Here is a 26,836-nt window from a genome sequence, read left to right as displayed (position 1 = left end):
CTCACTAGAGTATAATTTAGCACGTACACAGCAGGTGCCAGTGATACTGAGCAGACTGTCTTCAAGGAAATCAGCACTGGATGGTCTGCCCATTGTTCACCGAAGAGTGTGCACGGTGTGCAAAAATATGAGTGTTTTTCAAGGAAGAATCAAGTATTAAGCATTAGTACTTTCCCACCTGGAGGGGGATCAGCTTGTTTTAATTTTATCGGATCTCTCCCACATCCTTGCTTACATAGTGCAGTTCCCCTGAGTCACCACTAGGCAGTACTATAGGCCCATGGTTTAGGATTAGGTCGAATTATATATATCCCAGTCTTGTCAAAAATTACCTGACCTGTGTTTTAAAGAGTACCTGACACTCAGGAATACAGAGGACCTTCTGCTCAAGGATTAGTTCCTGTTACAGTATCCTCTGCTGATTGCAAACTGTTCTTTGTTTCGTTTAGAACCAGTTGAGGAACAGAATGAATGCAACGCCCTTGTCGGTGAGTCATTTCTTTTTTGTCCCAAAGCAGTGAGTGTCACTGATGCTGTATCTCTTTAAACTCTCACTTTAATGATGGGGGCTTTCCAGTTCCCTGTCTGTGCTGGTTGAACTGATCTCATCTGGGGCAGAGGCAATCTGGTCGGTATCAGTGTTCCTGTCTCTGACCCTAGCTGGAATGTCTGCCTGTGTGTGAACACCAGAGGGCCAATTCAGTGAGGCGGAACTCCCGGTACAGAACCGTGCTAGATTGGATCATGGGCTGGCGACAGAGCTATAACAGTATAGCTCAGACCCGGGAGCGCAGCCTTGAACTATTTGCTCTTGGGTGAGGACAGGTTGGGGCTCGGCTGTGATGCCCACTGCGTTCAAATAGTCTGCCGTTACTCACTATCTAGGCCACCTGTGTGAGTCTGCACCCTGAGGAGAGGACGGAAGAAAATTGACTAAAGTAAATGGGGACTTTGCAAATGGGATCTGACAGCATAGCTGTTAAAATACTCGCTTCACACTAAGTGGGTAGCAGATGGCCCTTGCTTGTGGTGAGTTGTGTACTATTACTGATGGGTGTAGCAACTCTCACCAGCAAGCATTTGACCTGCACTATGCCCTGTAACAGCCTAATCCGGCAGCAGGAAAGCTCCCTTTTTAGATTTAAAAAAAAATCCCATCGGGAGAGCTGGATTTTGGTTTGATGGATGGCTTCAATTTGTTTATCGGCCAACCGACCAGCTGCTGCCCAGTTAAGGGAGGACCGGATGAGCTAGATCTGCAGCTCAGCGGTGAACGCACTTGTGAGATGTGGTGCTCAAGAAGGCCCTGGCCCTGGGCTGAGTTGCCTGATCCCTCGGATACCATGGGGCTAGAGTTAGCCTCAGCCTCCACAGTAAAATTGAAGTCCATGGGAATCAGGGGGAAAACTCTCCAGTGGCTGGAGTCATACCTAGCACAAAGGAAGATGGTAGTGGTTGTTGGAGGCCAATCATCTCAGCCCCAGGGCATTGCTGCAGGAGTTCCTCAGGGCAGTGTCCTAGGCCCAACCATCTTCAGCTGCTTCATCAATGACCTTCCCTCCATCATAAGGTCAGAAATGGGGATGTTCGCTGATGACTGCACAGTGTTCAGTTCCATTCGCAACCCCTCAGATAATGAAGCAATCCGAGCCCGCATGCAGCAAGACCTGGACAACATCCAGGCTTCGGCTCATAAGTGGCAAGTAACATTCGCGCCAGATAAGTGCCAGGCAATGACCATCTCCAACAAGAGAGAGTCTAACCACCTCCCCTTGACATTCAACGGCATTACCATCGCCGAATCCCCCACCATCAACATCCTGGGGGTCACCATTGACCAGAAACTTAACTGGACCAGCCATATAAATACTGTGGCTACGAGAGCAGGTCAGAGGCTGGGTATTCTGCGGCGAGTGACTCACCTCCTGACTCCCCAAAGCCTTTCCACCATCTACAAGGCACAAGTCAGGAGTGTGATGGAATACTCTCCACTTGCCTGGATGAGTGCAGCTCCAACAACACTCAAGAAGCTCGACACCATCCAAGATAAAGCAGCCCGCTTGATTGGCACCCCATCCACCGCCCTAAACATTCACTCCCTTCACCACCGGCGCACTGTGGCTGCAGTGTGTACCATCCACAGGATGCACTGCAGCAACTCGCCAAGGCTTCTACGACAGCACCTCCCAAACCCGTGACCTCTACCACCTAGAAGGACAAGAGCAGCAAGCGCATGGGAACAACACCACCTGCACGTTCCCCTCCAAGTCACACACCATCCCGACTTGGAAATATATCGCCGTTCCTTCATTGTCGCTGGGTCAAAATCCTGGAACTCCCTTCCTAACAGCACTGTGGGAGAACCGTCACCACACGGACTGCAGCGGTTCAAGAAGGCGGCTCACCACCACCTTCTCGAGGGCAATTAGGGATGGGCAATAAATGCCGGCCTCGCCAGCGACGCCCACATCCCATGAACGAATAAAAAAAAAAGAACAGGGAAGGGGGAAAAACACAAAACCAATCAGCCAGCATTCCTGATCCTGGTCACTATCCAGTAAACGCTGCTAGAAAATGGACATCAAACGAGGACAGGTTTGGGCTCAAATGGGTTGCCCCTTGATCGAATAGCTTGCTGAATCTCACTGCCCGTGCTCCGGTGTGACGAATGGCTGCTCGCTGTGCTAACGGTGACGGGGAAGGGGTGGGGGCTGTGCCTTCTTGTGGAATTCTATCTCTGTGTGAGCCCAGTGTCTTCAGGAGAGGAGAGGATATGAGGAACAAAATGATACTTGAACGTAGAACAGCACAACCCAGGTCTGGATTGATTTGAGCTGTCACTGCACCAGCAGCTCTGTAATTCCGTTTGGAATATGGGGCCGTTCAGGTTAATGAAGGGTTTTGATAGAGTAAATAAGGAGAAACTGTTTCCACTGGCAGGAGGGTCAGTTACCAGAGGACACAGATTTAAGATAATTGGCAAAAGAACCAGTGGGGAGATGAGAATTTTTTTCATGCAACGAGTTGTTCTGATCTGGAATGTACTGCCCGAAAGGGTGGTGGAAGCAGATTCAAAAGTAACTTTCAGAGGGGAATTGGATAAATACTTGAAGGGGGAAAATTTGCAGGGCTAGAGGGAAAGAGCGGGGGAATGGGACTAATTGGATAGCTCTATCAAAGAGCTGACACAGGTACAATGGGCCGAATGGCCTCCTTTTGTACTGTACGAATGTATAATACAGCCCCCTGTAACATGCAGCTACTTCCCCCTACATATTAAAACACCAAAACCTGTGGATTTCTGCACTGAGAATAACATGAGATCGGTATGTCGGCATTCTCAATTCTAACCAATTGTTTCTATTTTTTTTATTTGTGTCAACAAAACAGAACCTGTTCAGGAAACCAACAGGAAGCAGTACACAGCCGGTGAGTTTACTGTGGACTTCCGCACTGATCTAAGCTTGTGAAGTGCACCTCACTGATCAGGATCTCCCAATCCCTTTTTTAAATAATGCAGAGTTGGCAGGAAATATGAAGGCAATTTTACTCCCAGGGCCATCATTGTGGGGGGGGGGGGGGGGGGGGCGATGGGCACAATGTACCTGTGAGGAGGGATAGAGTGTTCTGGGCCCGGGGTGGGGAGGTGGAAATTGAGAAATAAACTCGGCTCTGTAAATCCTTTGGGTTCTATTGCAACCTCTGAAGATCAGCAGGAGCATTAACACCAGGTTTCTGCAGACTGGCATCTACTTGGGCACCCAATGGGCAGATAGTGTGGCGGGTGGGCTGGGAATGTTTCCCCCTGCCCCCCATTCTGCTGCACCTGTGTCTTGTGCAGTTACAGGCCCCGATCTGCCCATTTTGGGAAATCCTGGGGCAGGGACCTAATGCTGCTGGACCCCACCACCATTTTCTTCTTTGCGGTGCTCAGAAACTAAATGTTCTCCAGGTGTAAGGAAGAGGGAAGCTTCCCCTGTGCCCTTGTGCCCTGGACCAATATTCTGAAGTGAATAATGGATCAGTGGTCACACAAATATTACTGGGGGGAGAGTAGGTGATGTTATAACCCATGAGGGTGAAGCTGAAGCAGTCCATCTCCAGCCAATCCCCGATCCACAATTAGCATTTTAATATAGTGCCAGACAATAATTAGCGTGTAGATTATAAATTCTTACAGCAGTGGGATGTACTTGCCTACATACTCAGACAGTGCTCTTAACTCTCTCCCATATGTCGCGGTTACTTGGCTAATACTTCACCGTTCTGTAATCTGATAGGGAGTCTGCCGAGATCCGGGTCGTGCAGTCGGACCTGGGTTCACATCCAGCCCAGGGTGATGGGATGGATTTTTTTTTATTTGTTCATGGGATGTGGGCGTCGCTGGCGAGGCCGGCATTTATTGCCCATCCCTAATTGCCCTTGAGAAGGTGGTGGTGAGCCGCCTTCTTGAACCGCTGCAGTCCATGTGGTGAAGGTTCTCCCACAGTGCTGTTAGGAAGGGAGTTCCAGGATTTTGACCCAGCGACGATGAAGGAACGGCGATATATTTCCAAGTCGGGATGGTGTGTGACTTGGAGGGGAACGTGCAGGTGGTGTTGTTCCCATGCGCCTGCTGCCCTTGTCCTTCTAGGTGGTAGAGGTCGCGGGTTTGGGAGGTGCTGTCGAAGAAGCCTTGGCGAGTTGCTGCAGTGCATCCTGTGGATGGTGCACACTGCAGCCACTGTGCGCCGGTGGTGAAGGGAGTGAATGTTTAGGGTGGTGGATGGGGTGCCAATCAAGCGGGCTGCTTTATCTTGGATGGTGTCGAGCTTCATGAGTGTTGTTGGAGCTGCACTCATCCGAGCAAGTGGAGAGTATTTCATCACACTCCTGACCTGTGCCTTGTAGATGGTGCAAAGGCTTTGGGGAGTCAGGAGGTGAGTCACTCGCCGCAGAATACCCAGCCTCTGACCTGCTCTCGTAGCCACAGTATTTATATGGCTGGTCCAGTTAAGTTTCTGGTCAATGGTGACCCCAGGATGTTGATGGTGGGAGATTCGGCGATGGTAATGCTGTTGAATGTCAAGGGGAGGTGGTTAGACTCTCTCTTGTTGGAGATGGTCATTGCCTGGCATTTGTCTGGCGTGAATGTTACTTGCCACTTATCAGCCCAAGCCTGAATGTTGTCCAGGTCTTGCTGCATACGGGCTCGGACTGCTTCATTATTTGAGGGGTTGCGAATGTAACTGAACACTGTGCAATCGTCATCGAACATCCCCATTTCTGACCTTATGATGGAGGGAAGGTCATTGATGAAGCAGCTGAAGATGGTGGGGCCTAGGACACTGCCCTGACGAACTCCTGCAGCAATGCCCTGGGGCTGGGATGATTGGCCTCCAACAACCACTACCATCTTCCTTTGTGTTCGGTATGACTCCAGCCACTGGAGAGTTTTCCCCCTGATTCCCATTGACTTCAATTTTACTAGGGCTCCTTGATGCCACACTCGGTCAAATGCTGCCTTGATGTCAAGGGCATTCGTTCTCACTTCACCTCTGGAATTCAGCTTTTTTGTCCATGTTTGGACGAATGCTGTAATGAGGTCTGGAGCCGAGTGGTCCTGGTGGAACCCAAACTGAGCATCAGTGAGCAGGTTATTGGTGAGTAAGTGCCGCTTGATAGCACTGTCGACGACACCTTCCATCACTTTGCTGATGACTGAGAGTAGACTGATGGGACGGTAATTGGCCGGATTGGATTTTTCCTGCTTTTTGTGGACAGGACAATTTTCCACATTGTCGGGTAGATGCCAGTGTTGTAGCTGTACTGGAACAGTTTGGCTAGAGGCACGGCTAGTTCTGGAGCACAAGACTTCAACACAACAGCCGGGATGTTGTCGGGCCCCATAGCCTTTGCTGTATCCAGTGCACTCAGCCGTTTCTTGATATCACGTGAAATGAATCGAACTGGCTGAAGACTGGCTTCTGTGATGGTGGGGATATTGGGAAGAGGCCGAGATGGATCATCTACTCGGCACTTCTGGCTGAAGATGGTTGCAAACGCTTCAGCCTTGTCTTTTGCACTCACGTGCTGGACTCTGCCTTCATTGAGGATGGGGATGTTTACAGAGCCTCCTCCTCCCGTTAGTTGTTTAATTGTCCACCACCATTCACGACTGGATGTGGCAGGACTGCAGAGCTTTGATCTGATCCGTTGGTTATGGAATCGCTTAGCTCTGTCTATAGCATCTTGCTTCTGCTGTTTAGCATGCATGTAGTCCTGAGTTGTAGCTTCACCAGGCTGGCACCTCATTTTTAGGTACTCCTGGTGCTGCTCCTGGCATGCTCTTCTACACTCCTCGTTGAACGAGGGTTGATCCCCTGACTTGTTGATAATGGTAGAGTGAGGAATATGCCGGGCCATGAGGTTACTGATTGTGCTGGAATGCAGTTCTGCTACTGTTGATAGCCCACAGCGCGTCATGGATGCCCAGTTTTGAGCTGCTAGATCTGTTCTGAATCTATCCCATTTGAGCCCAGTGAGTTGACACCCATGTAATACTCAAAAACTGTCACTAAATTGGCAATCTCACTCAGATAGGTGACAGGATGGCTGGTGTGGAGAACTTCATGTCATACTATTACAGTAAGGGACACTTTTGTGCTTTTGGGGCTAGGGAGCTTCAGCCTGCAGTTGGCTGTACTCCATTTGATTGTGGCACTGGGGCCGAGATTACTGCCTCAGCTGTCCCGGTGAATGCTGAGAGCGCCCGTCCGGAAATCCCACACCCGCGGCCTGGGATAAATGAATGGTCCAAAACGATCACAGGCTGGTGGGGTGCTCGAGTGACAAGTCCCCGGCTGGATGCCTGAAATGGAGAAAGTGGATATTTAAATCAATTAATGGATGTACAGGTGTCGAGCAGCTACATGTCGGAGCAGAATCACCTGTCACCGCGGAGTGGAGCAACACTGGCTCAATTTCCCCTACCCCGCCAACGCTGAGGGGCCAAAATCAGCTGTGTATCTTTAGGGTGCTGAGCGGAGTCCAAGGGGTTGGCCATGTGGGCAGGGGAAGGATCGATCCGGAAAGGTCCCTCTTGCGCTGACTTGTGGACGTTCCAGAGATCATCTGACAACCGGGGTCATTGACCCCGTCCCTTGTCCCCGGGAGGTGTGTGAGTAAAGACTCAGGGAGGGGCTGGAACATAGGCTGCATATCCGGAAACAAAGTTAAAATGAACAATTTGTGTTCTTCATTTTTTTTTCCTCATAGAAGCAGCTCAGAACACCAGCCCTGAAGAAAACATAAAGTGTGAGTAATCGTTACATCTTTGAGTGGTAAATACTAAGACTAGCAGGAAATTCCCATCCATCAGCTCACGATAGGGCCGAATGAATTCACTCCACCGTTGCCAGTTCTGAACTGGCCGGGCCGCTTCAGTCATCTGTATCCCTCTCCGTGACAAGTCACTCTTGACATTGTCTATTCAGCGCTTCCTTGGTCTTCCTCAGCTCCTTGTTCCATGTACCTCGTCAGTAAATCTGAGATTGTTTAAAATCTTGCCACATAAGGAGACTCTTTCTGTATCACCTTTTAGTGCAGGATTCATTGCTGCTTCCAGTACTAGCTTAAATAAATCGGGCGACAGTGTGCATTCTTGTCTCACCCCAGCTGTTGCTATAAACCATTCTGTTAGTTTCTTATCCACTCCAACAGCACTCTGGGAGAGCGGTAAGTTCAGCTCACAAATCCCAAGATATCACTTTAAAAATATTAGCCGCAAAGATTTCCTAGGTTTTGGCAGTGCAGTGCCACCGTTATCTGAACGGGCGGGGGGGAGGAATTTGGGGCGGGTGCTGTTACTCCAGGTTTGCGCGCTCCCCGATTCCACCCAAAGTGGGAGCGGGCGCTTCGTGCATCATCCCCTCCCAGGTGGAGGTCACTGGACGAGGCAGGAGTGATGGGGTGAAATTGACCGCCTGGCCATGCCTCCGTTGTCTCTGACATGATGTGCGCCTGCGTGTCTCGGGTGATCCAGCGCCCGGGCCTGGCGGATCAGGGACTCGGCACTATGGAAAAAGCTGCTTCTCTACAGAATTTGATGCTGGTGGTGGGGGAAAGGGGCAAAATTGAAGTTACACTTCCCCACGTTACGGCAGTGACTACACTTCCCAACATTACAACAGTGACTACACTTCCCAACATTACAACAGTGACTACACTTCCCAACATTACAACAGTGACTACACTTCGCAACATTACAACAGTGACTACACTTCCCTACATTACAACAGTGACTACACTTCCCTACATTACAACAGTGACTACACTTCGCAACATTACAACAGTGACTACACTTTTTTCCTACATTACAACAGTGACTACACTTTTTCCTACATTACAACAGTGACTACACTTCCCTACATTACAACAGTGACTACACTTTTTCCTACATTACAACAGTGACTACACTTCCCAACATTACAACAGTGACTACACTTCGCAACATTACAACAGTGACTACACTTCCCAACATTACAACAGTGACTACACTTTTTCCTACATTACAACAGTGACTACACTTCCCAACATTACAACAGTGACTACACTTTTTCCTACATTACAACAGTGACTACACTTCCCAACATTACAACAGTGACTACACTTTTTCCCTACATTACAACAGTGACTACACTTCCCTACATTACAACAGTGACTACACTTTTTCCCTACATTACAACAGTGACTACACTTTTTCCCTACATTACAACAGTGACTACACTTTTTCCCTACATTACAACAGTGACTACACTTTTTCCCTACATTACAACAGTGACTACACTTTTTCCCTACATTACAACAGTGACTACACTTTTTCCCTACATTACAACAGTGACTACACTTTTTCCTACATTACAACAGTGACTACACTTTTTCCTACATTACAACAGTGACTACACTTTTTCCCTACATTACAACAGTGACTACACTTTTTCCCTACATTACAACAGTGACTACACCTTTTCCCTACATTACAACAGTGACTACACTTTTTCCCTACATTACAACAGTGACTACACTTTTTCCCTACATTACAACAGTGACTACACTTTTTCCCTACATTACAACAGTGACTACACTTTCCTACATTACAACAGTGACTACACTTTTTCCCTACATTACAACAGTGACTACACTTTTTCCCTACATTACAACAGTGACTACACTTTTTCCTACATTACAACAGTGACTACACTTTTTCCCTACATTACAACAGTGACTACACTTTTTCCTACATTACAACAGTGACTACACTTTTTCCTACATTACAACAGTGACTACACTTTTTCCTACATTACAACAGTGACTACACTTTTTCCTACATTACAACAGTGACTACGCTTCCCTACATTACAACAGTGACTACACTTTCCTACATTACAACAGTGACTACACTTTTTTCCTACATTACAGCAGTGACTACACTTTTTCCTACATTACAACAGTGACTACACTTTTTCCTACATTACAACAGTGACTACACTTTTTCCTACATTACAACAGTGACTACACTTTTTCCTACATTACAACAGTGACTACACTTTTTCCTACATTACAACAGTGACTACGCTTCCCTACATTACAACAGTGACTACACTTTCCTACATTACAACAGTGACTACACTTTTTTCCTACATTACAGCAGTGACTACACTTTTTCCTACATTACAACAGTGACTACGCTTCCCTACATTACAACAGTGACTACACTTTTTTCCTACATTACAACAGTGACTACACTTTTTCCTACATTACAACAGTGACTACACTTTCCTACATTACAACAGTGACTACACTTTTTTCCTACATTACAACAGTGACTACACTTCCCTACATTACAACAGTGACTACACTTCCCTACATTACAACAGTGACTACACTTTATCCTACATTACAATAGTGACTACACTTCAAAAGTACTTAATTGGCTATAAAGCGCTTTGAGGCATCCTGAGGTCGTGAAAGCGTTTAATAAATGCAAGTCTTTTCTTTTAAAGAAAATTCTTCAGATCTTCAGACAGCAGAAGTGGCCCTCTTATGCTGTGGCAATGTGTTACAGGAAAAACCCTTGTATCCCCTCTCACCTCTCCCCGCTCCCCATCCCCACTGAGGAAGATGCTCCAACAGTGCTGAAAATGTTGCAGGTGTCCATCCACATTACGCAAATGCCCTGACCCTGTAATTTGGGACGGATCAAAGCTGCAACTAATTGCTGACCAAATGTCCCAACCCGAGGATCTGCCTCCATTGCGTCTTGACAGGAATTCCTGGCTGAGTACTTCAGTAGAATTTGTACCTTTTAACTTCTCTATGGTAATGTAGCCCCACGGCTCCATCTCCCAGCTGCTACTTCCAGAAATTTCCACCAATCCAATGGCTGGATTAGTGTTCTGTACAGTGAACGTATCAAGTTCTAAATTGTTTCCAAGGTGAATTCTGTCTCTATTTTTCAGGGTTTTATTTTTCCCCTTCCCCCGCTCTGCCTGTGCGACGTGCTGACTATAGCCAAAATTGTAGGCCCTGCTCCCAGGCCTTCTGCCAAATCTTAATCCATAACTGGGGTAGGTGGTTGGGAGCGAGCAGTGGGGCGATATTCTCTTTGACTTATCCTCTGCTTCCCTGTAAAGAAGGGCCTGCCCTGGTCTCAGAATCTGCCAACAGTGACACACTTGGATCAGTGAGGGGCTTGGTTTCAGTGCTGGATAGCTCTTTTACGGCCGGCACAGACACGATGGGCCGAATGACCACTCCTGTGCCGTAAGTTTCTATGATTCTATGACCCCCAGCACAGCTCTTTGGTGCCCCATTGCACTGCATCACCATTCCAGCTAAGTGAATCTTACCTTCTGGTCGTTCCTTCAGACTTTACAGGAGTAATTTCTCAAGCCTCCCCTGCCTTGAGGAGCCTCTCTTGTGGTGGGCATCTGTCGGGAAGTTAGGGCTGGAGTGTTATAGCCTCGTCTCGGGCCTGTGCTCACAACAAGCAAGGCTTCCTGACGGCAGTAAAACCTCATCAATTTATCCTTTACATTGCTATCATTTTTTAAAAAAAGATGATTAAACAACGAAAGCTGATGCCACCATTGGGAAACTCGTCTTGGAGGATTTACCTAAAGATGACTGGTGCCACTTGGCTAGTTGGTAGATAGCAACTGGTGACCCTTGACTGGTTTCTGCATAGCAACTGACATCTGTAGGCTGGTTGTTGGGCAGAAATTGTCATACCTTGGCCACTTACTGGGCAGTGACTGGTGTCTCTTCACGAGTCGCAGGATAGTGACTGGTATCCCTTAGTTGTACCAGTTTATATCTGAATTAGCCTGTTCATTTTGAACAGTTAACACCTCTGTTAAAATAGCAAAAAAATCTTAAATCAACACAATGAGCATCCATACACTAACAGTCATACAGTGTAATTCCTCTACTAACATCAATTCAGCTTATTCAGATTGTCACCAGAATTCACTGTGAACAAAAATAGTTTAAAAAAATAGTTGAATAGTTTATTCTGTTGGCCCTGCTACAGAATATTGTCCCCGTCACCCCCGGCCTTTTAAATCTATCGAGATAAGATGCAGGATACCTCTGCTGTAATAAATACATTTTAAAATCTATTTTACTATTTTTAATCTGAGTGTTGCACCCTTTCTATGTGGTTGCAGATCCTTTGTCCGTGGTTACTTCAGATGAATGTTGGGAATTGGCCAAATGGCTCAATAAAGACTGGAAGGCATTAGGCAGATACTTGGGTTTGACCCAAGGAGATATCAATGCCATTGATCATGATTATGAGAGGGATGGATTGATTGAGAAAGCCGGTCAGATGTTTCAGACATGGAGACAGCAACAGGGGAAGGATGCCAATCGAGCAGAATTAGTGTCTCACCTGAAGAAGATCAGGGGGAAAGACATGATAAAGATGTTTTATCGTTGACACTGTGGTACACAAATGGATTAATTGTATGTCCTAATTTATAGCAAACTTGAAGAATACTTTAATGTTCCTTTGGTTAAAGACCTGTAATTTTTTTCAAAATCGGCTGTGAATTTAATTGACCTTATGATGGAGATGGTGCGCACATGCTAATTGTGAATGGAAGGGTAGTAATTTTGAGTTGGTGTTAATGGAGACAGTGTTGACTTTTGTCTAAGCTCTTAAAATAACCCTTTGCAGTAAACAATTGCAATGCACATTAATATGCAACATGAAAATTAGGTTTGACTCAGTTGGTAGCACTCTCTCCTCTGAGTCATAAGATTGTGGGTTCAAGCACATCATCTAGGCTGACAGTTGAATGTAGCACATTGTTGGAGGTGTATCTTTGGATGAGCGATTGAACTGAGGCCCTATTTACACTCTCAGGAGAACATAATCTATTTCAAGGCATTATTTCAAGAAGAACGGGAGTTCACTTGGTGTCCCGGACAACATTCCTCCCTCAACTAACACCCGCCAAACATTCATTTTCTTTTTGTGGGACTTTATAAATTGGCGGCTCTGTTTGCCTATATAACAATAGTTCTGTACTTCAAAATTAACCTGTCGGTTATAAAGCTTTTTGGGGTGTTCTGAGAACATGATAAGGCACTATATAAATGCAAGTCCTTCCTTTCTTTGGTCAGGTTTACTTTATTCCCAGTACTACATTAATTTCTCCTATTTAAAGCTAATGTTGAAGCATCAGAGGCAACTGGCAGCATTTGAGCAGATATGGCCTACAGGAGGAGTCTCTCAGTGAACTCAGCAGTGTGGGTGTATCATCAACACCCTCGGTGCTTGTTATTCCCGTATTAGCTCCCTGAACAAAACCTGAGGGTCAAGGAACAACATTGAGATGGCGATCTCGGTGAAAGTGTAAGTGACCACCGTACGGAGCCTCTGTGCCACTGGCTGTTTCCAGGACACCCCGCTCAGATCAGCCAGCACGCAGTTCACTGCTGCATCAATAGGGCAGCTGATACCCTTTCCTCCCATGTGTAGTCATACATGTTGTTCAACAGTGGCAGGAGAGGCAGTTCCAGTTTTACCAGTTGTGCAGCATTCCCCGAGTACAAGGCCCTATTGCATTGCACTCATCGTCACGCATGAATGTGCCCACTGAGCCATTGTGGGGGAACTTTGTTTTACCTTTTCAATATTTATTGGTAAGATAAATTGGTAACCAGAGTGGAGATGATATTTTTTAAGCAGCGAGATCGGGAACGCACTGCCTGAAAGGGTGGCGGAAGCAGAATCGATAGTAACTTAAAAAAGGCAATTGGATAAATATTTGAAAAGGAGAAATTTGCAGGCCAAGGGGGAAGAGCAGGGGAATGGAACTAATTGGATAGCTCGTTCAAAGAGCTGGCACAAGTATGATGGGCTGAATGGCTTCCTTCTGTGCCGTATGATTCTACGTGAAGCCCCAGTCTATAGATATGCGGTATCCTCTGGAGGGTTCTCCCTCTATAACTACCAGGCCCGAGGCAAAGGTTATGATACAGATGGGACCTGAGTAATGTCACCTTGTATTTAAAGTCACAATCGGTTCAAAATTGTTTACAAATCACTGTCATTTTTGGATTGTAAAAATAAATTCTCAGGTCGCTGTATTTTTATTACATAATAAAAAGGTTGCCGTAGCAGATTATGTCATGCTTTACTATAAAAGAAAAAAGCGAGGGAAGGTGGACAGAATTGTTTCAGTCAGTCAACAAAGACTACAAAGCAAAAGTCTTGTTTAACAAACAGATTACTAAATAAGAGAAGCCACTGCGGAGAAAACACTAGCTGCTTTTGGATAGGTAGGAATGGAACCCCGCAAGGACAGTCCGATGGAGCTGGAGGACAGAGGAGAGGCATTTGAGGGAGGATGGAGTGGTTAACCATACAGAATGCTGCGGCGAGGTCGAGGAGGATCAGAATGGATGGTACACCACAGCCACAGAGGATTTAATCTGGGTCTTTGGCCAGGGCACATTTGGTGCTGTGAGAAGCTGAACTGGTGAGGGTGGGGGGAGGGAGATTCAAATAGGGGGAGATGGACATGGATCTGACAGGTGACAACATGTTTGAGGGCCTTTGAAGGAAAGGAAGGATGGAGAGGAAGGATGGGTTGAGGGTGTTTTTTTATGAGGGGGGTAGGGTGGGATGATGATGGTTAAGGGGAGAGAGATGGTGCATGAGGAAAGGGAACTATTGATGATCTCGGGTTGCTTGGGGCCAGGAAGGAGGCTTGATTGTCAAACCTCTCAATTTTAGCTTCCCATTTTCTCACCTGACTTGTTGATTTTTTTTGACTCTTTCAAGCCTTTGGTCTGATGTTTTTCTTTCTTCCAACCAGTCTTTCAATTTTGATCCCTTGCTCTCACGTTTCTCAATCTCCTGTAGCTGCTATCGAGGTCTCATTCCCCTTCCTGCCTCTGCTGTCTCCTTAATATTGAAATTTCACAGTTCAGACTGACTTCAGATGACGCCCATCACTGACATCCTCCAGTGACCACAAACAGCCACTTTCTCCCTTTCAACCAGCAATACATTCCTAAATTCTTTATCAGATTTTTAGTTCCTTTCAATAAACAGTTTATTACGACCACCCCTCCTAACACTGGTGAGTCAAACTGTCATTATTTTTCATTGTAAACGCAGTTTACAATGTTCACGTTCCCTGTTTTTTCTTGTTTTTTCTGTGCTTTCTTTCCCCTCATCATATTTTTGATATGCTTGAAATATTTGGGTCTCTGCCTTTTTGTAAACATTAATTTCTGCATATTTTGTGGGATATTTTAATCCTATTGTGTGTAATCACTCATGCTTTCTCCGACTGAATGTATTTTGTTCTGAACTTAAGGAAATGTAATCATCAGCTTTGTTCTTGAAAAAGTTGTAAGGCTGGGTGCAGGACGCTCCAACCATCCTGGTCACTGGCCTGGGGCAAGGATGGATGGTGACTGAGATGATTCTCTCTCGACAATGGGAAGAGGCAGCTACCATCCAAATAGAAGTGGGATTGGTGCAGCAAGAGAATGAGTGATGGGACAGTTAGCCAACAGGAGCAGGCAACTTCTGGAAGTATGTACACGAAAATCCTCAAGTGGACGTAAAAGATCCCATGGCATTATTTTGAAGAAGAGTAAGGGAGTTCTCCCCGGTGTCCCGGCCAATATTTATCCCTCAACCAACATCACTAAAACATTATCTGGTTGGTATCACGTTGCTGTTTGTGGGAGCTTGCTGTGCGCAAATTGGCTGCCGCATTTCCTACATTACAACAGTGACTTCAAAAGTACTTCATTGGCTGTAAAGCATTTTGGGACATCCTGAGGCTGTGAAAGGTGCTATATAAATGCAAGTCTTTCATTTTTAAATTGTTGGGTTGATTCCAAACAGTGTTGTTGTTGGAGAAACTTCAATAAGAGAAAATGCACTTCACAAAGGAAGTTTGGCAGAAGGCAGTAGTTCCAATGTGAATGGGGTGTTGTAAACAGAGCAATTAGCGTCTAGACATCTAATATGCGCCTTCTTAATCTTTTCTCCAATGAAAACAAATTAATTTTTGAGTGCCTCTCTAGAGCTCTGAGTCACGGAATCATTCTTATTGATATGGATGTGTAAAATAATTATCATGGTAGATACTGTGAGGTCCTTTACTGTCAGTGGAAGGGGTGCGCGGGCAGGGGGCCGTTTGCAAAATCAGAGGCCCAACCTAGGGTATCCAATTTGTGGGGCACCTGATTTTCCGATTGTTGATCTGGACCAAAAAAAAAGAGGTGGCACTGTTACTATGTGCATGGCCTCATTTTAATATTAAATGGGCCAATTTTAGTCCCATATTGAATTTTCCATCTTCAGTCAGTGCAGGCTCTGCCCCCAGGACAAGCCCCACCCATAAAAACAGGGTCAACGGGGCTGACATTGGTGACGATTGCTTACCCGGTCTTAAAGGAAGAGGGTACGTGGGTGGTTTTTGTTGCATTTTCAGGTACCCTTGGCTGCACTTTGCATCAGTTGGTTGGCTGGGCGCTCCACCTGCTCACTGCTCAGCCTGCAACTCCTGTTTAAATTGGCCGTGGAGACAGCACAGCACCAGGGGATATCACAACAACTCACACTAAATTTGGAAGATATTAATAAATGTGCGCAGGTACAATGTTTAAAAAACATGAAATTAGGAAAAGGGACATCATTTTGTAAAGGAATAATAGGGTAAATTCAGCTCGATGGGAGCGTGGGTTGGAGAATCTGGGATGTAGTGTTACAGGCCAATCTCCTGTTTAGCGAGGCTCTGTTCAGACAATGCAGCCCCACTGAATTCACCCTAATACATAAAATGGAAGGATTTATTCATGTATTTTGATTGACAAATGTATACAAAAAAGCAGATGAATTAACAAGATAAACTACTGCTTGTAAATAAACTGCCTAGCTCCTACTCTATGCGACACTGGAGATTGGAACACTTTAATCCTCATGGAAACATAGAAGCATACAAAATAGGAGCAAGAGTAGGCCATTTGGCCCTTCGGGCCTGCTCCGCCATTCAAAATGATCATCGCTAATCATCTAATTTAGTACCCCGTTCCCGCTTTTTCCCCATATCCCTTGATCCCTTTAGCATTAAGAAATATATCTATCTCCTTCTTGAATACATCTAATGACTTGGCCTCCACTGCCTTCTGTGGTACAGAATTCCACAGGTTCACCACCCTCTGAGTGAAGAAATTTCTCCTCATCTCGGTTCTAAATGGTGTACCCTGTATCCTGAGACTGTGACCCCTGGTTCTGGACTCCCCAGCCATCGGGAACATCCTGCATCTAGTCTGTCTAGTCCTGTTAGAATTTTATATGTTTCGATGAGATCACCTCTCAGTCTTCTAAACTCTAGTGAATATAGGCCTAGTCGACCCAATCTCTCCTCATACGTCAGTCCTGCCATCCCAGGAATCAGTCTGGTAAACCTTCGTTGCACTCCCTCCATGGCAAGGACATCCTTCCTCAGATAAGGAGACCAAAACTGCACACAGTACTCCAGATGTGGTCTCACCAAGGCCCTGTATAACTGCAGTAAGACATCCATGCTCCTGTACTCAAATCCTCTTGCAATGAAGGCCAACATACCATTCGCCTTCCCAACTGCTTGCTGTACCTGAATCCTCACTTTCAGCAACTGGTGTACAAGGACACTCAGGTCTCGTTGCACCTCCCCTTTTCCCAATCTATCACCATTCAGATAATAATCTGCCTTACTGTTTTTACAACCAAAGTGGATAAACTCACATTTATCCACGTTATACTGCATCTGCCATGTTCTTGCCCACTCACCCAACTTGTCTAAATCACATTGGAGCCTCTTTACATCCTCCTCACAGCTCACTTTCCACCCCAGCTTTGTGTCGTCTGCAAACTTGGAAATATTACATTTAGTTCCCTCATCCAAATCATTGATATATATTGTGAATAGCTGGGGCCCAAGCACTGATCCCTGCGGTACCCCACTAGTCACTGCCTGCCACCCGGAAAAAGACCCGTTTATTCCTACTCTCTGTTTCCTGTCTGTCAACCAATTCTCAATCCCCCCCATGTGCTTTAATTTTGCACACTAACCTCTTGTGTGGGACCTTATCAAAAGCCTTCTGAAAATCCAAGTACACCACATCCACTGGTTCTCCGCTATCTATTCTACTAGTTACATCCTCAAAAAACTCCAGTAGATTTGTTAAGCATGATTTCCCTTTCATAAACCCATGCTGATTTTGTCCAATCCCCTTAATGCCTTCCAAGTGTTCTGTTATCACATCTTTTATAATAGACTCGAGCATTTTCCCTACTGCTGATGTTAGGCTAACTGGTCTGTAATTCCCTGTTTTTTCTCTCCCTCCTTTTTTAAATGAGCTCTGTGAAGCTTCTACCTCCCTATAAAACGGTGAGAGAAGTGCATTAAGTAACAAAATGGTCATGCAGAGCTTTTTAACACTCAGTTTTCTAATAGTTTGAAAGTTGCATGTTCTTAACTCCTTGAATGTGGTGTTTTGTGTTGCGACAGTTCACATGTGACACAAGAGCTCAATGATACAAATAGAAAATGGTTGATGCACTATTTATCTCACATCTAATTCCTACATAAATACGTTATCTGGTACTGTACAATGTATCTTATATTTATAACAATAATCAAAACTGACTAAGTGGCCAACTAAGACAAAAACCTTGCCTTTAAAACTATGAGAATCAATGCGCTGAATATTCTGTTTATTCAATAATCTTTGCTTTATAAATTAATAGGGGGTGGAATTTGTCTTGTGTGGTAGCGCACTGACAGCTCGTTTTATACCCCCCTCGATTTGAAGTCAATGGAAAAGGAAATCGGATGGAGTGTAAAACTTGAGACCAATTCACCCCCACAGGGAGGAAGAAGCCGCATTGAGACCGTGGGGATCTGATCTCCAGTGCAGAATGGGGTAGCAGCTTGGACAGTATTCTCACACGTGTGTAATACTTTATTTCCACAAACTAATCAAGAGGACAGTCATTGAGAATATCACCAATGAGCATAAAATGAAAGGCACAGTAACCATGCAGTATTTTGGTGGCAGACTGCAGTGTCTCTGCTATTAACACAGACATCGCTGCGTAAGAAGAGCTGGTGTTGCTTGTTTCAACTACTTCCTTTTTCATTTTCATCCGATGTAGCTCTCAGTAACTCCTCATAATGAAAGCTGCTTCCTTATTTCAGAGTACAGTACCCCAGGAAGATGAAAAAGCCTGAAAGGAACAAAAGAACTCCATAAACTGATCTTGCAACAAATATATCCGAAGACATTTCTTTTTACAGTGTTCTCCTCTCCTCGAGGTCCTGATGTTTGCTGGGGTGGGGCGGGAGGGGTCCAGATGCACAGATACTGGCAGCTCTCCTCTACAGTCCACAAGTGGTCTTTCTTCAAGTGTACGCCCAGATACTGAAGGGGTCATTTTAACCGAACTCGCCGGGCAGGAAACCCATGGGATCGGGTGGATTGCTGGTTTCACACCCCGTCCAATATTACTGCCCACTGACTTCAAGGGAGAGTAAAATCGGGTGGGGTGTAAAACCAGTGTTGCACCCGATCCCGTTAGTTTCCTGATGGGCGGGTTAAATCAAAACTACCCCCTGAGAGTCAGCAGGCTGTTCACCAAGACAATGCCAGGGATGGAAAACTGTACGAATGAGGAGAGACTTGAGATACTGGGACTTTTTCCACTGGAGCAGAGAAGGCGAAGGGGAGACTTAGAAAAGATGGTTAGAATTATGAAGGGCTGTGATAGAGTGAATGGAGAAAAAAAATGATTTCCTGTGGTTGGGGAGTCGGTGACGAGGGGTCATCAATTTAAAATTGTCACTTAAAGAGTGAGAAGAGAGGTTCAGAGAAACTTTGTTTTTTTTTATTCGTTCATGGGATGTGGGAGTCGCTGGCGAGGCCGGCATTTATTGCCCATCCCTAATTGCCCTTGAGAAGGTGGTGGTGAGCCGCCTTCTTGAACCGCTGCAGTCCGTGTGGTGACGGTTCTCCCACAGTGCTGTTAGGAAGGGAGTTCCAGGATTTTGACCCAGCGACGATGAAGGAACGGCGATATATTTCCAAGTCGGGATGGTGTGTGACTTGGAGGGGAACGTGCAGGTGGTGGTGTTCCCATGTACCTGCTGCTCTTGTCCTTCTAGGTGGTAGAGGTTGCGGGTTTGGGAGGTGCTGTCGAAGAAGCCTTGGTGAGTTGCTGCAGTGCATCCTGTGGATGGTACACACTGCAGACACAGTGCGCCGATGGTGAAGGGAGTGAATGTTTAGGGTGGTGGATGGGGTGCCAATCAAGCGGGCTGCTTTGTCCTAGTGGGTTGTTGGCTGTGCCATAGGGAGCAGTTGAGACAGAGACCATTTCGACGTTTAACGCAAACTGGATAAATGCTTGAGGCAGAGGGAGATATGGGGAGATGGTAGAGCAGTGGGGGATTAGTTTTGGATTGAGCAAACAAAGAGCTGGTACCGACACAGGGGTCGAATGACCTCCTGTGCTGTAAACCTTTATGGTTCTGTTTCACAGCCTCGCCCGATCAAGTTCTCAACTGATGTCCACGACCGTGGATGCTGATGAGGAGAGGGATCCCAGGTGGAGTTGTCCTCTCTCTAGCCCTGGGGCACTGAGGCCAGGTGGGACCCTCTCTATTGCTCCCTCCTCTATTGCTCCCCCTTTATTGATGCCCTGGTTGAGATCAGCCAATTCAGTATAGAGAGGGGGTCGGACCTCCTGGCCTGTATGGCTCAGTAGCACAGCAGACTCAATGAAGGTCATTTTGACATTGTGCGTTGGTGTAAAACGGGTAATAGCGAATCGTCAGCCCCCTTTTACATCTCTCCCCATTTTTATTTCCATTGAAGTCAGTGAGAGAGCTGCCGATTCGCGATCACCCGTTTCACATTATCGCACAAAGTCAAAAGCTACCCCAATCAGTCATCAGGTTCACTAAATCAGCGTGGGAGGCCCTTCATAGAAATTTGTGAAACCTGTTTAAAATAAATATGAATTATAGTTACATATCAGTGACTATAAAACTTACAATTTATTAGAGGTACAAATATAAGATGTAATCAATAGTCACCGAACCTCATAAAGAGTTAAGTACGGAGAATAAATAGTATCTACCTTGTCGCAGACCTCTGTATGAAAAGAAAGCCAAGGCCCAGGTGGCTCCAAGCATCTAGGCAGCATTTGACCGAGTGTGGCACCAAGGAACCCTAATAAAATTGAATCAGGAAAACTCTCCAGTGGCTGAAGTCATACCTAGCACAAAGCAAGATGGTAGTGGTTGTTGGAGACCAATCATCTCAGCCCCAGGGCATTGTTGCAGGAGTTCCTCAGGACAGTGTCCTCGGCCCAACCATCTTCAGCTGCTTCATCAATGACCTTCTCTCCATCATAAGGTCAGAAATGGGGATGTTCGTTGATGATTGCACAGTGTTCAGTTCCATTCGCAGCCCCTCAAATAATGAAGCAGTCCGAGCCCGCATGCAGCAAGACCTGGACAACATTCAGGCTTGGGCTCATAAGTGGCAAGTAACATTTGCTCCAGACAAGTGCCAGGCAATGACCATCTCCAACAAGAGAGAGTCTAACCACCTCCCCAGGACATTCAACGGCATTACCATCGCCAAATCCACCACCATCAACATCCTGGGGGTCACCATTGACCAGAAACTTAACTGGACCAGCCATATAAACACTGTGGCTACAAGAGCAGGTCAGAGGCTGGGTATTCTGCGGTGAGTCCACCTCCTGATTCCCCAAAGCCGTTCCACCATCAACAAAGCACAAGTCAGGAGTGTGATGGAATACTCTCCACTTGCCTGGATGAGTGCAGCTCCAACAACACTCAAGAAGCTCGACACCATCCAGGACAAAGCAGCCCGCTTGATTGGCCACCCTGAACATTCACTCCCTTCACCACCGGTCCACAGGATGCACTGCAGCAACTCGCCTTCTTCGACAGTACCTCCCAAACCCGCAACCTCTACCACCTAGAAGGACAAGAGCAGCAGGTACATGGGAACAACACCACCTGCACGTTCCCCTCTAAGTCACACACCATCCCAACTTGGAAATATATCGCCGTTCCTTCTTTGTCGCTGGGTCAAAATCCTGGAACTCCCTAACAGCACTGTGGGAGAACCTTCACCACACGGACTGCAGTGGTTCAAGAAGGCGGCTCACCACCACCTTCTCAAGGGCAATTAGGGATGGGCAATAAATGCCGGCCTCGCCGGTGACGCCCACATCCCATGAACGAATAACAAAAAAACAACCTGCAGATATCCTTGAAGAGACTGTGCTTCTCATTGTAACTGGGTGTAATTCTTTGCATCTGAAAGGCCTTGTGTCAGACGATCACCAGTATGACATTGTCACCGAGGAATATCACCACAAGGTAACCACAGTTGATGAGGTAATGGACAACGCATCTGTGGGGAAAATGAATGGAAATGATCAAAGTTAATTTGCTCAAATGGTGTGCATGTGTTAGAATTTGTACCATAAACCCCAAAGTTCTAACCCTGTCACCCAGATGTTTTCCTTTCACTGGAACAACAAAAGTTGTAACAGATTTCTCTGAGCTTTCGTAAACAAATAATTTGCTCATTAGAACCACAGCAGAATGGGTCTCACTGCCCGAGCTCAGCCTGCCGTGACGTGTGTCCAATCCAGCCTGAAAGACATGCCACTCCTACATTTAACACCTCCAGCAGCTATGCCTTTGCTGCAGTTTTGTGCACTAAACGATATGGGTGCTGCCCGGCTGGAATTGCATTGACTGCGTTTGCCTTTTAGGCAAATAGCTTTGAACGACCAGCTCCCGACAGTGACGGTGGTTGAACGTTGTGTAATGGTCACCGCCTGAGCCTGCTTGTTTAAATGCTGTCCAGCTGAAGCCTCCAAACCCTGTGGGAAGTTTACTGTGCTCCCCAGCAGTGTGCAAATTACATCACCATCTGCATCCCCTGCTTGAGCGGGCGAGACCCAGAGGAGGTGCAATGCGTAACTTTTTTTGTGCCACGTGACTTGCCCTTGGGTGATCTGAATAAAATATTTCTTGTAAACCTAGATTACACTGCAAGGCCTGAGCTCTTTGCCTCCTTCACCAACGTCCCTCGTGTGGGGTCAGAGAGCTGAATCTCCTTTGGGGGTCTTGCTCAGCTCGCACTACCCAGGCTCTCCTGGATACAGGGAACGTCCGGCATGAGACTTGGTGCTATTCCCCATGCCTCCTCTGTGCTTGGAACTGAAATGTCAGGCCCCCCCTGCAGACTGGCCGCCTCACTCTGTTCAAGTGGGTGAAGCACAACGCTATCAGTGTCCGCTGGTCGAGCGTCGTCTGCACTCAGACTTCCTCCGAGGAAGCTGTCCATAATTTCCTTATCGTTCAGATTCTTTGCTATATTCTGTTAGTATACCTTAGGATGAGGGAGAAGGAGAGAGAGAATACATTTTGAGGCAACATATTTTAAAATCTTAAGCTACAAAAACATAGATCATCATGTCAAAGCAATATATAATTAACCAATAGCCCACAGGCTCTGAAAAAGTCCAACCTGTCCTTTACAGTACAGCTGAGCCAATGATTTTAGCCACCAGTATTTTACTGATAAACATTGATTCTAGTCTCCAGTATCTTACTGTTAAGTATTGATTCAAGTCACCAGTATCTTACCGATAAGTGTTGATTCTAGTCACCAGTATCTTACTGTTAAGTATTGATTCTAGTCACCAGTATCTTACCGATAAGTATTGATTCTAGTCACCAGTATCTTACCGATAAGTGTTGATTCTAGTCACCAGTATCGTACCGATAAGTATTGATTCTAGTCACCAGTATCTTACCGATAAGTATTGATTCTAGTCACCAGTATCTTACCGATAAGTGTTGATTCTAGTCACCAGTATCTTACTGATAAGTATTGATTCTAGTCACCAGTATCTTACCGATAAGTGTTGATTCTAGTCACCAGTATCTTACCGATAAGTATTGATTGTAGTCACCAGTATCCTACCGATAAGTGTTGATTCTAGTCACCAGTATCTTACTGATAAGTATTCATTCTAGTCACCAGTATCTTACCGATAAGTATTGATTCTGGTCACCAGTATCTTACCGATAAGTGTTGATTCTAGTCACCAGTATCTTACCGATAAGTATTGATTCTAGTCACCAGTATCCTACCAATAAGTGTTGATTCTAGTCACCAGTATCTTACCGATAAGTATTGATTCTAGTCACCAGTATCTTACCGATAAGTGTTTATTCTAGTCACCAGTATCTTACTGATAAGTGTTGATTCTAGTCACCAGTATCTTACTGTTAAGTATTGATTCTAGTCACCAGTATCTTACCGATAAGTGTTGATTCTAGTCACCAGTATCTTACTGTTAAGTATTGATTCTAGTCACCAGTATCCTACCGATAAGTGTTGATTCTAGTCACCAGTATCTTATCGATAAGTGTTGATTCTAGTCACCAGTATCCTACCGAAAAGTGTTGATTCTAGTCACCAGTATCTTACCGATAAGTGTTGAATCTAGTCACCAGAATCTTACTGATAAGTGTTGATTCTAGTCACCAGTATCCTACCGATAAGTGTTGATTCTAGTCACCAGTATCTTATCGATAAGTGTTGATTCTAGTCACCAGTATCCTACCGAAAAGTGTTGATTCTAGTCACCAGTATCTTACCGATAAGTGTTGATTCTAGTCACCAGTATCTTACTGATAAGTGTTGATTCTAGTCACCAGTATCTTACCGATAAATGTTGATTCTAGTCACCAGTATCTTACTGATAAGTGTTGATTCTAGTCACCAGTATCTTACTGATAAGTGTTGATTCTAGTCACCAGTATCTTACCGATAAGTGTTGATTCTAGTCACCAGTATCCTACTGATTAGTATTGATTCTAGCCACCAGTATCTTACCGATAAGTGTTGATTCTAGTCACCAGTATCTTACTGATAAGTGTTGATTCTAGTCACCAGTATCTTACTGATAAGTGTTGATTCTAGTCACCAGTATCTGACTGATAAGTATTGATTCTAGTCACCAGTATCTTACTGATAAGTGTTGATTCTAGTCACCAGTATCTTACTGATAAGTGTTGATTCTAGTCACCAGTATCTTACCGATAAGTGTTGATTCTAGTCACCAGTATCCCACCGATAAGTGTTGATTCTAGTCACCAGTATCTTACTGATAAGTGTTGATTCTAGTCACCAGTATCTTACTGATAAGTGTTGATTCTAGTCACCAGTATCTTACTGATAAGTGTTGATTCTAGTCACCAGTATCTTACTGATAAGTGTTGATTCTAGTCACCAGTATCTTACTGTTAAGTATTGATTCTAGTCACCAGTATCTTACTGTTAAGTATTGATTCTAGTCACCAATATCTTACCGATAAGTGTTGATTCTAGTCACCAGTATCTTACTGTTAAGTATTGATTCTAGTCACCAGTATCCTACCGATAAGTGTTGATTCTAGTCACCAGTATCTTACCGATAAGTGTTGATTCTAGTCACCAGTATCCTACCGATAAGTGTTGATTCTAGTCACCAGTATCTTACCGATAAGTGTTGAATCTAGTCACCAGTATCTTACTGATAAGTGTTGATTCTAGTCACCAGTATCTTACCGATAACTGTTGATTCTAGTCACCAGTATCTTACCGTTAAGTGTTGATTCTAGTCACCAGTATCTTACTGATAAGTGTTGATTCTAGTCACCAGTATCTTACTAATAAGTGTTGATTCTAGTCACCAGTATCTTACTGATAAGTGTTGATTCTAGTCACCAGTATCTTACTGATAAGTGTTGATGCTAGTCACCAGTATCTTACTGATAAGTGTTGAATCTAGTCACCAGTATCTTACCGATAAGTGTTGATTCTAGTCACCAGTATCCTACTGATTAGTATTGATTCTAGTCACCAGTATCTTACCAAGAAGTGTTGATTCTAGTCACCAGTATCTTACTGATAAGTGTTGATTCTAGTCACCAGTATCCCACCGATAAGTGTTGATTCTAGTCACCAGTATCTTATTGATAAGTGTTGATTCTAGTCACCAGTATCTTACTGTTAAGTATTGATTCTAGTCACCAGTATCTTACTGATAAGTATTGAATCTAGTCACCAGTATCTTACCGATAAGTATTGATTCTAGTCACCAGTATCTTACTGATAAGTGTTGATTCTAGTCACCAGTATCTTACTGTTAAGTGTTGATTCTAGTCACCAGTATCTTACCGATAAGTGTTGATTCTAGTCACCAGTATCCCACCGATAAGTGTTGATTCTAGTCACCAGTATCTTACCGATAAGTGTTGATTCTAGTCACCAGTATCTTACTGATAAGTGTTGATTCTAGTCACAAGTATCTTACCGATAAGTGCTGATTCTAGTCACCAGTATCTTACTGATAAGTGTTGATTCTAGTCACCAGTATCTTACCAATAAGTGTTGATTCTAGTCACCAGTATCTTACTGATAAGTGATGATTCTAGTCACCAGTATCTTACTGAGAAGTGCTGATTCTAGTCACCAGTATCTTACTGATAAGTGTTGATTCTAGTCACCAGTATCTTACCAATAAGTGTTGATTCTAGTCACCAGTATCTTACCGATAAGTATTGATTCTAGTCACCAGTATCCCACCGATAAGTATTGATTCTAGTCACCAGTATCTTACCGATAAGTGTTGATTCTGGTCACCAGCATCTTACTGATAAGTATTGAATCTAGTCACCAGTATCTTACCGATAAGTATTGATTCTAGTCACCAGTATCTTACTGTTAAGTGTTGATTCTAGTCACCAGTATCTTACTGATAAGTGTTGATTCTAGTCACCAGTATCTTACTGTTAAGTGTTGATTCTAGTCACCAGTATCTTACCGATAAGTGTTGATTCTAGTCACCAGTATCCCACCGATAAGTGTTGATTCTAGTCACCAGGATCTTACTGATAAGTGTTGATTCTAGTCACCAGTATCTTACTGATAAGTGTTGATTCCAGTCACCAGTATCTTACTGCTAAGTGTTGATTCTAGTCACCAGTATCTTACCCGATAAGTGTTGATTCTAGTAACCAATATCTTACCGATAAGTATTGATTCTAGTCACCAGTATCTTACCGATAAGTGTTGATTCTAGTCACCAGTATCTTACCGATAAGTGTTGATTCTAGTCACCAGTATCTTACCGATACGTGTTGATTCTAGTCTCCAGTATCTTACTGATAAG

At 44.9% G+C, this 26,836-nt stretch overlaps 1 protein-coding gene across 3 annotated transcripts in view; it reads left to right on the top strand.

Moving 5' to 3' along the window:
• The window catches only part of LOC137333538 (receptor-interacting serine/threonine-protein kinase 2-like), a 123,285-nt gene that overhangs the window by 24,054 nt on the left and 72,395 nt on the right, over positions 1 to 26,836 (top strand). For 2 of the 3 annotated variants that reach the window (XM_067997745.1, XM_067997744.1), the window contains 4 exons: positions 450 to 488; positions 3,391 to 3,429; positions 7,258 to 7,296; positions 11,709 to 13,671. In XM_067997745.1, the coding sequence (XP_067853846.1) occupies positions 450 to 488; positions 3,391 to 3,429; positions 7,258 to 7,296; positions 11,709 to 11,980 (389 nt within the window). In that variant the 3' untranslated portion in view covers positions 11,981 to 13,671. Of the gene's footprint in view, positions 1 to 449; positions 489 to 3,390; positions 3,430 to 7,257; positions 7,297 to 11,708; positions 13,672 to 26,836 lie in introns of those variants that run through there. The other variant, XM_067997746.1, reaches the window with a different exon arrangement.

This window comes from Heptranchias perlo, chromosome 16 (genome assembly GCF_035084215.1).
Source record: "Heptranchias perlo isolate sHepPer1 chromosome 16, sHepPer1.hap1, whole genome shotgun sequence".
NCBI lineage: Eukaryota > Metazoa > Chordata > Chondrichthyes > Hexanchiformes > Hexanchidae > Heptranchias > Heptranchias perlo.
The sequence above is the reverse complement of the archived record's forward strand: the minus strand, read 5'-3'. Positions and strand labels throughout refer to the sequence as shown.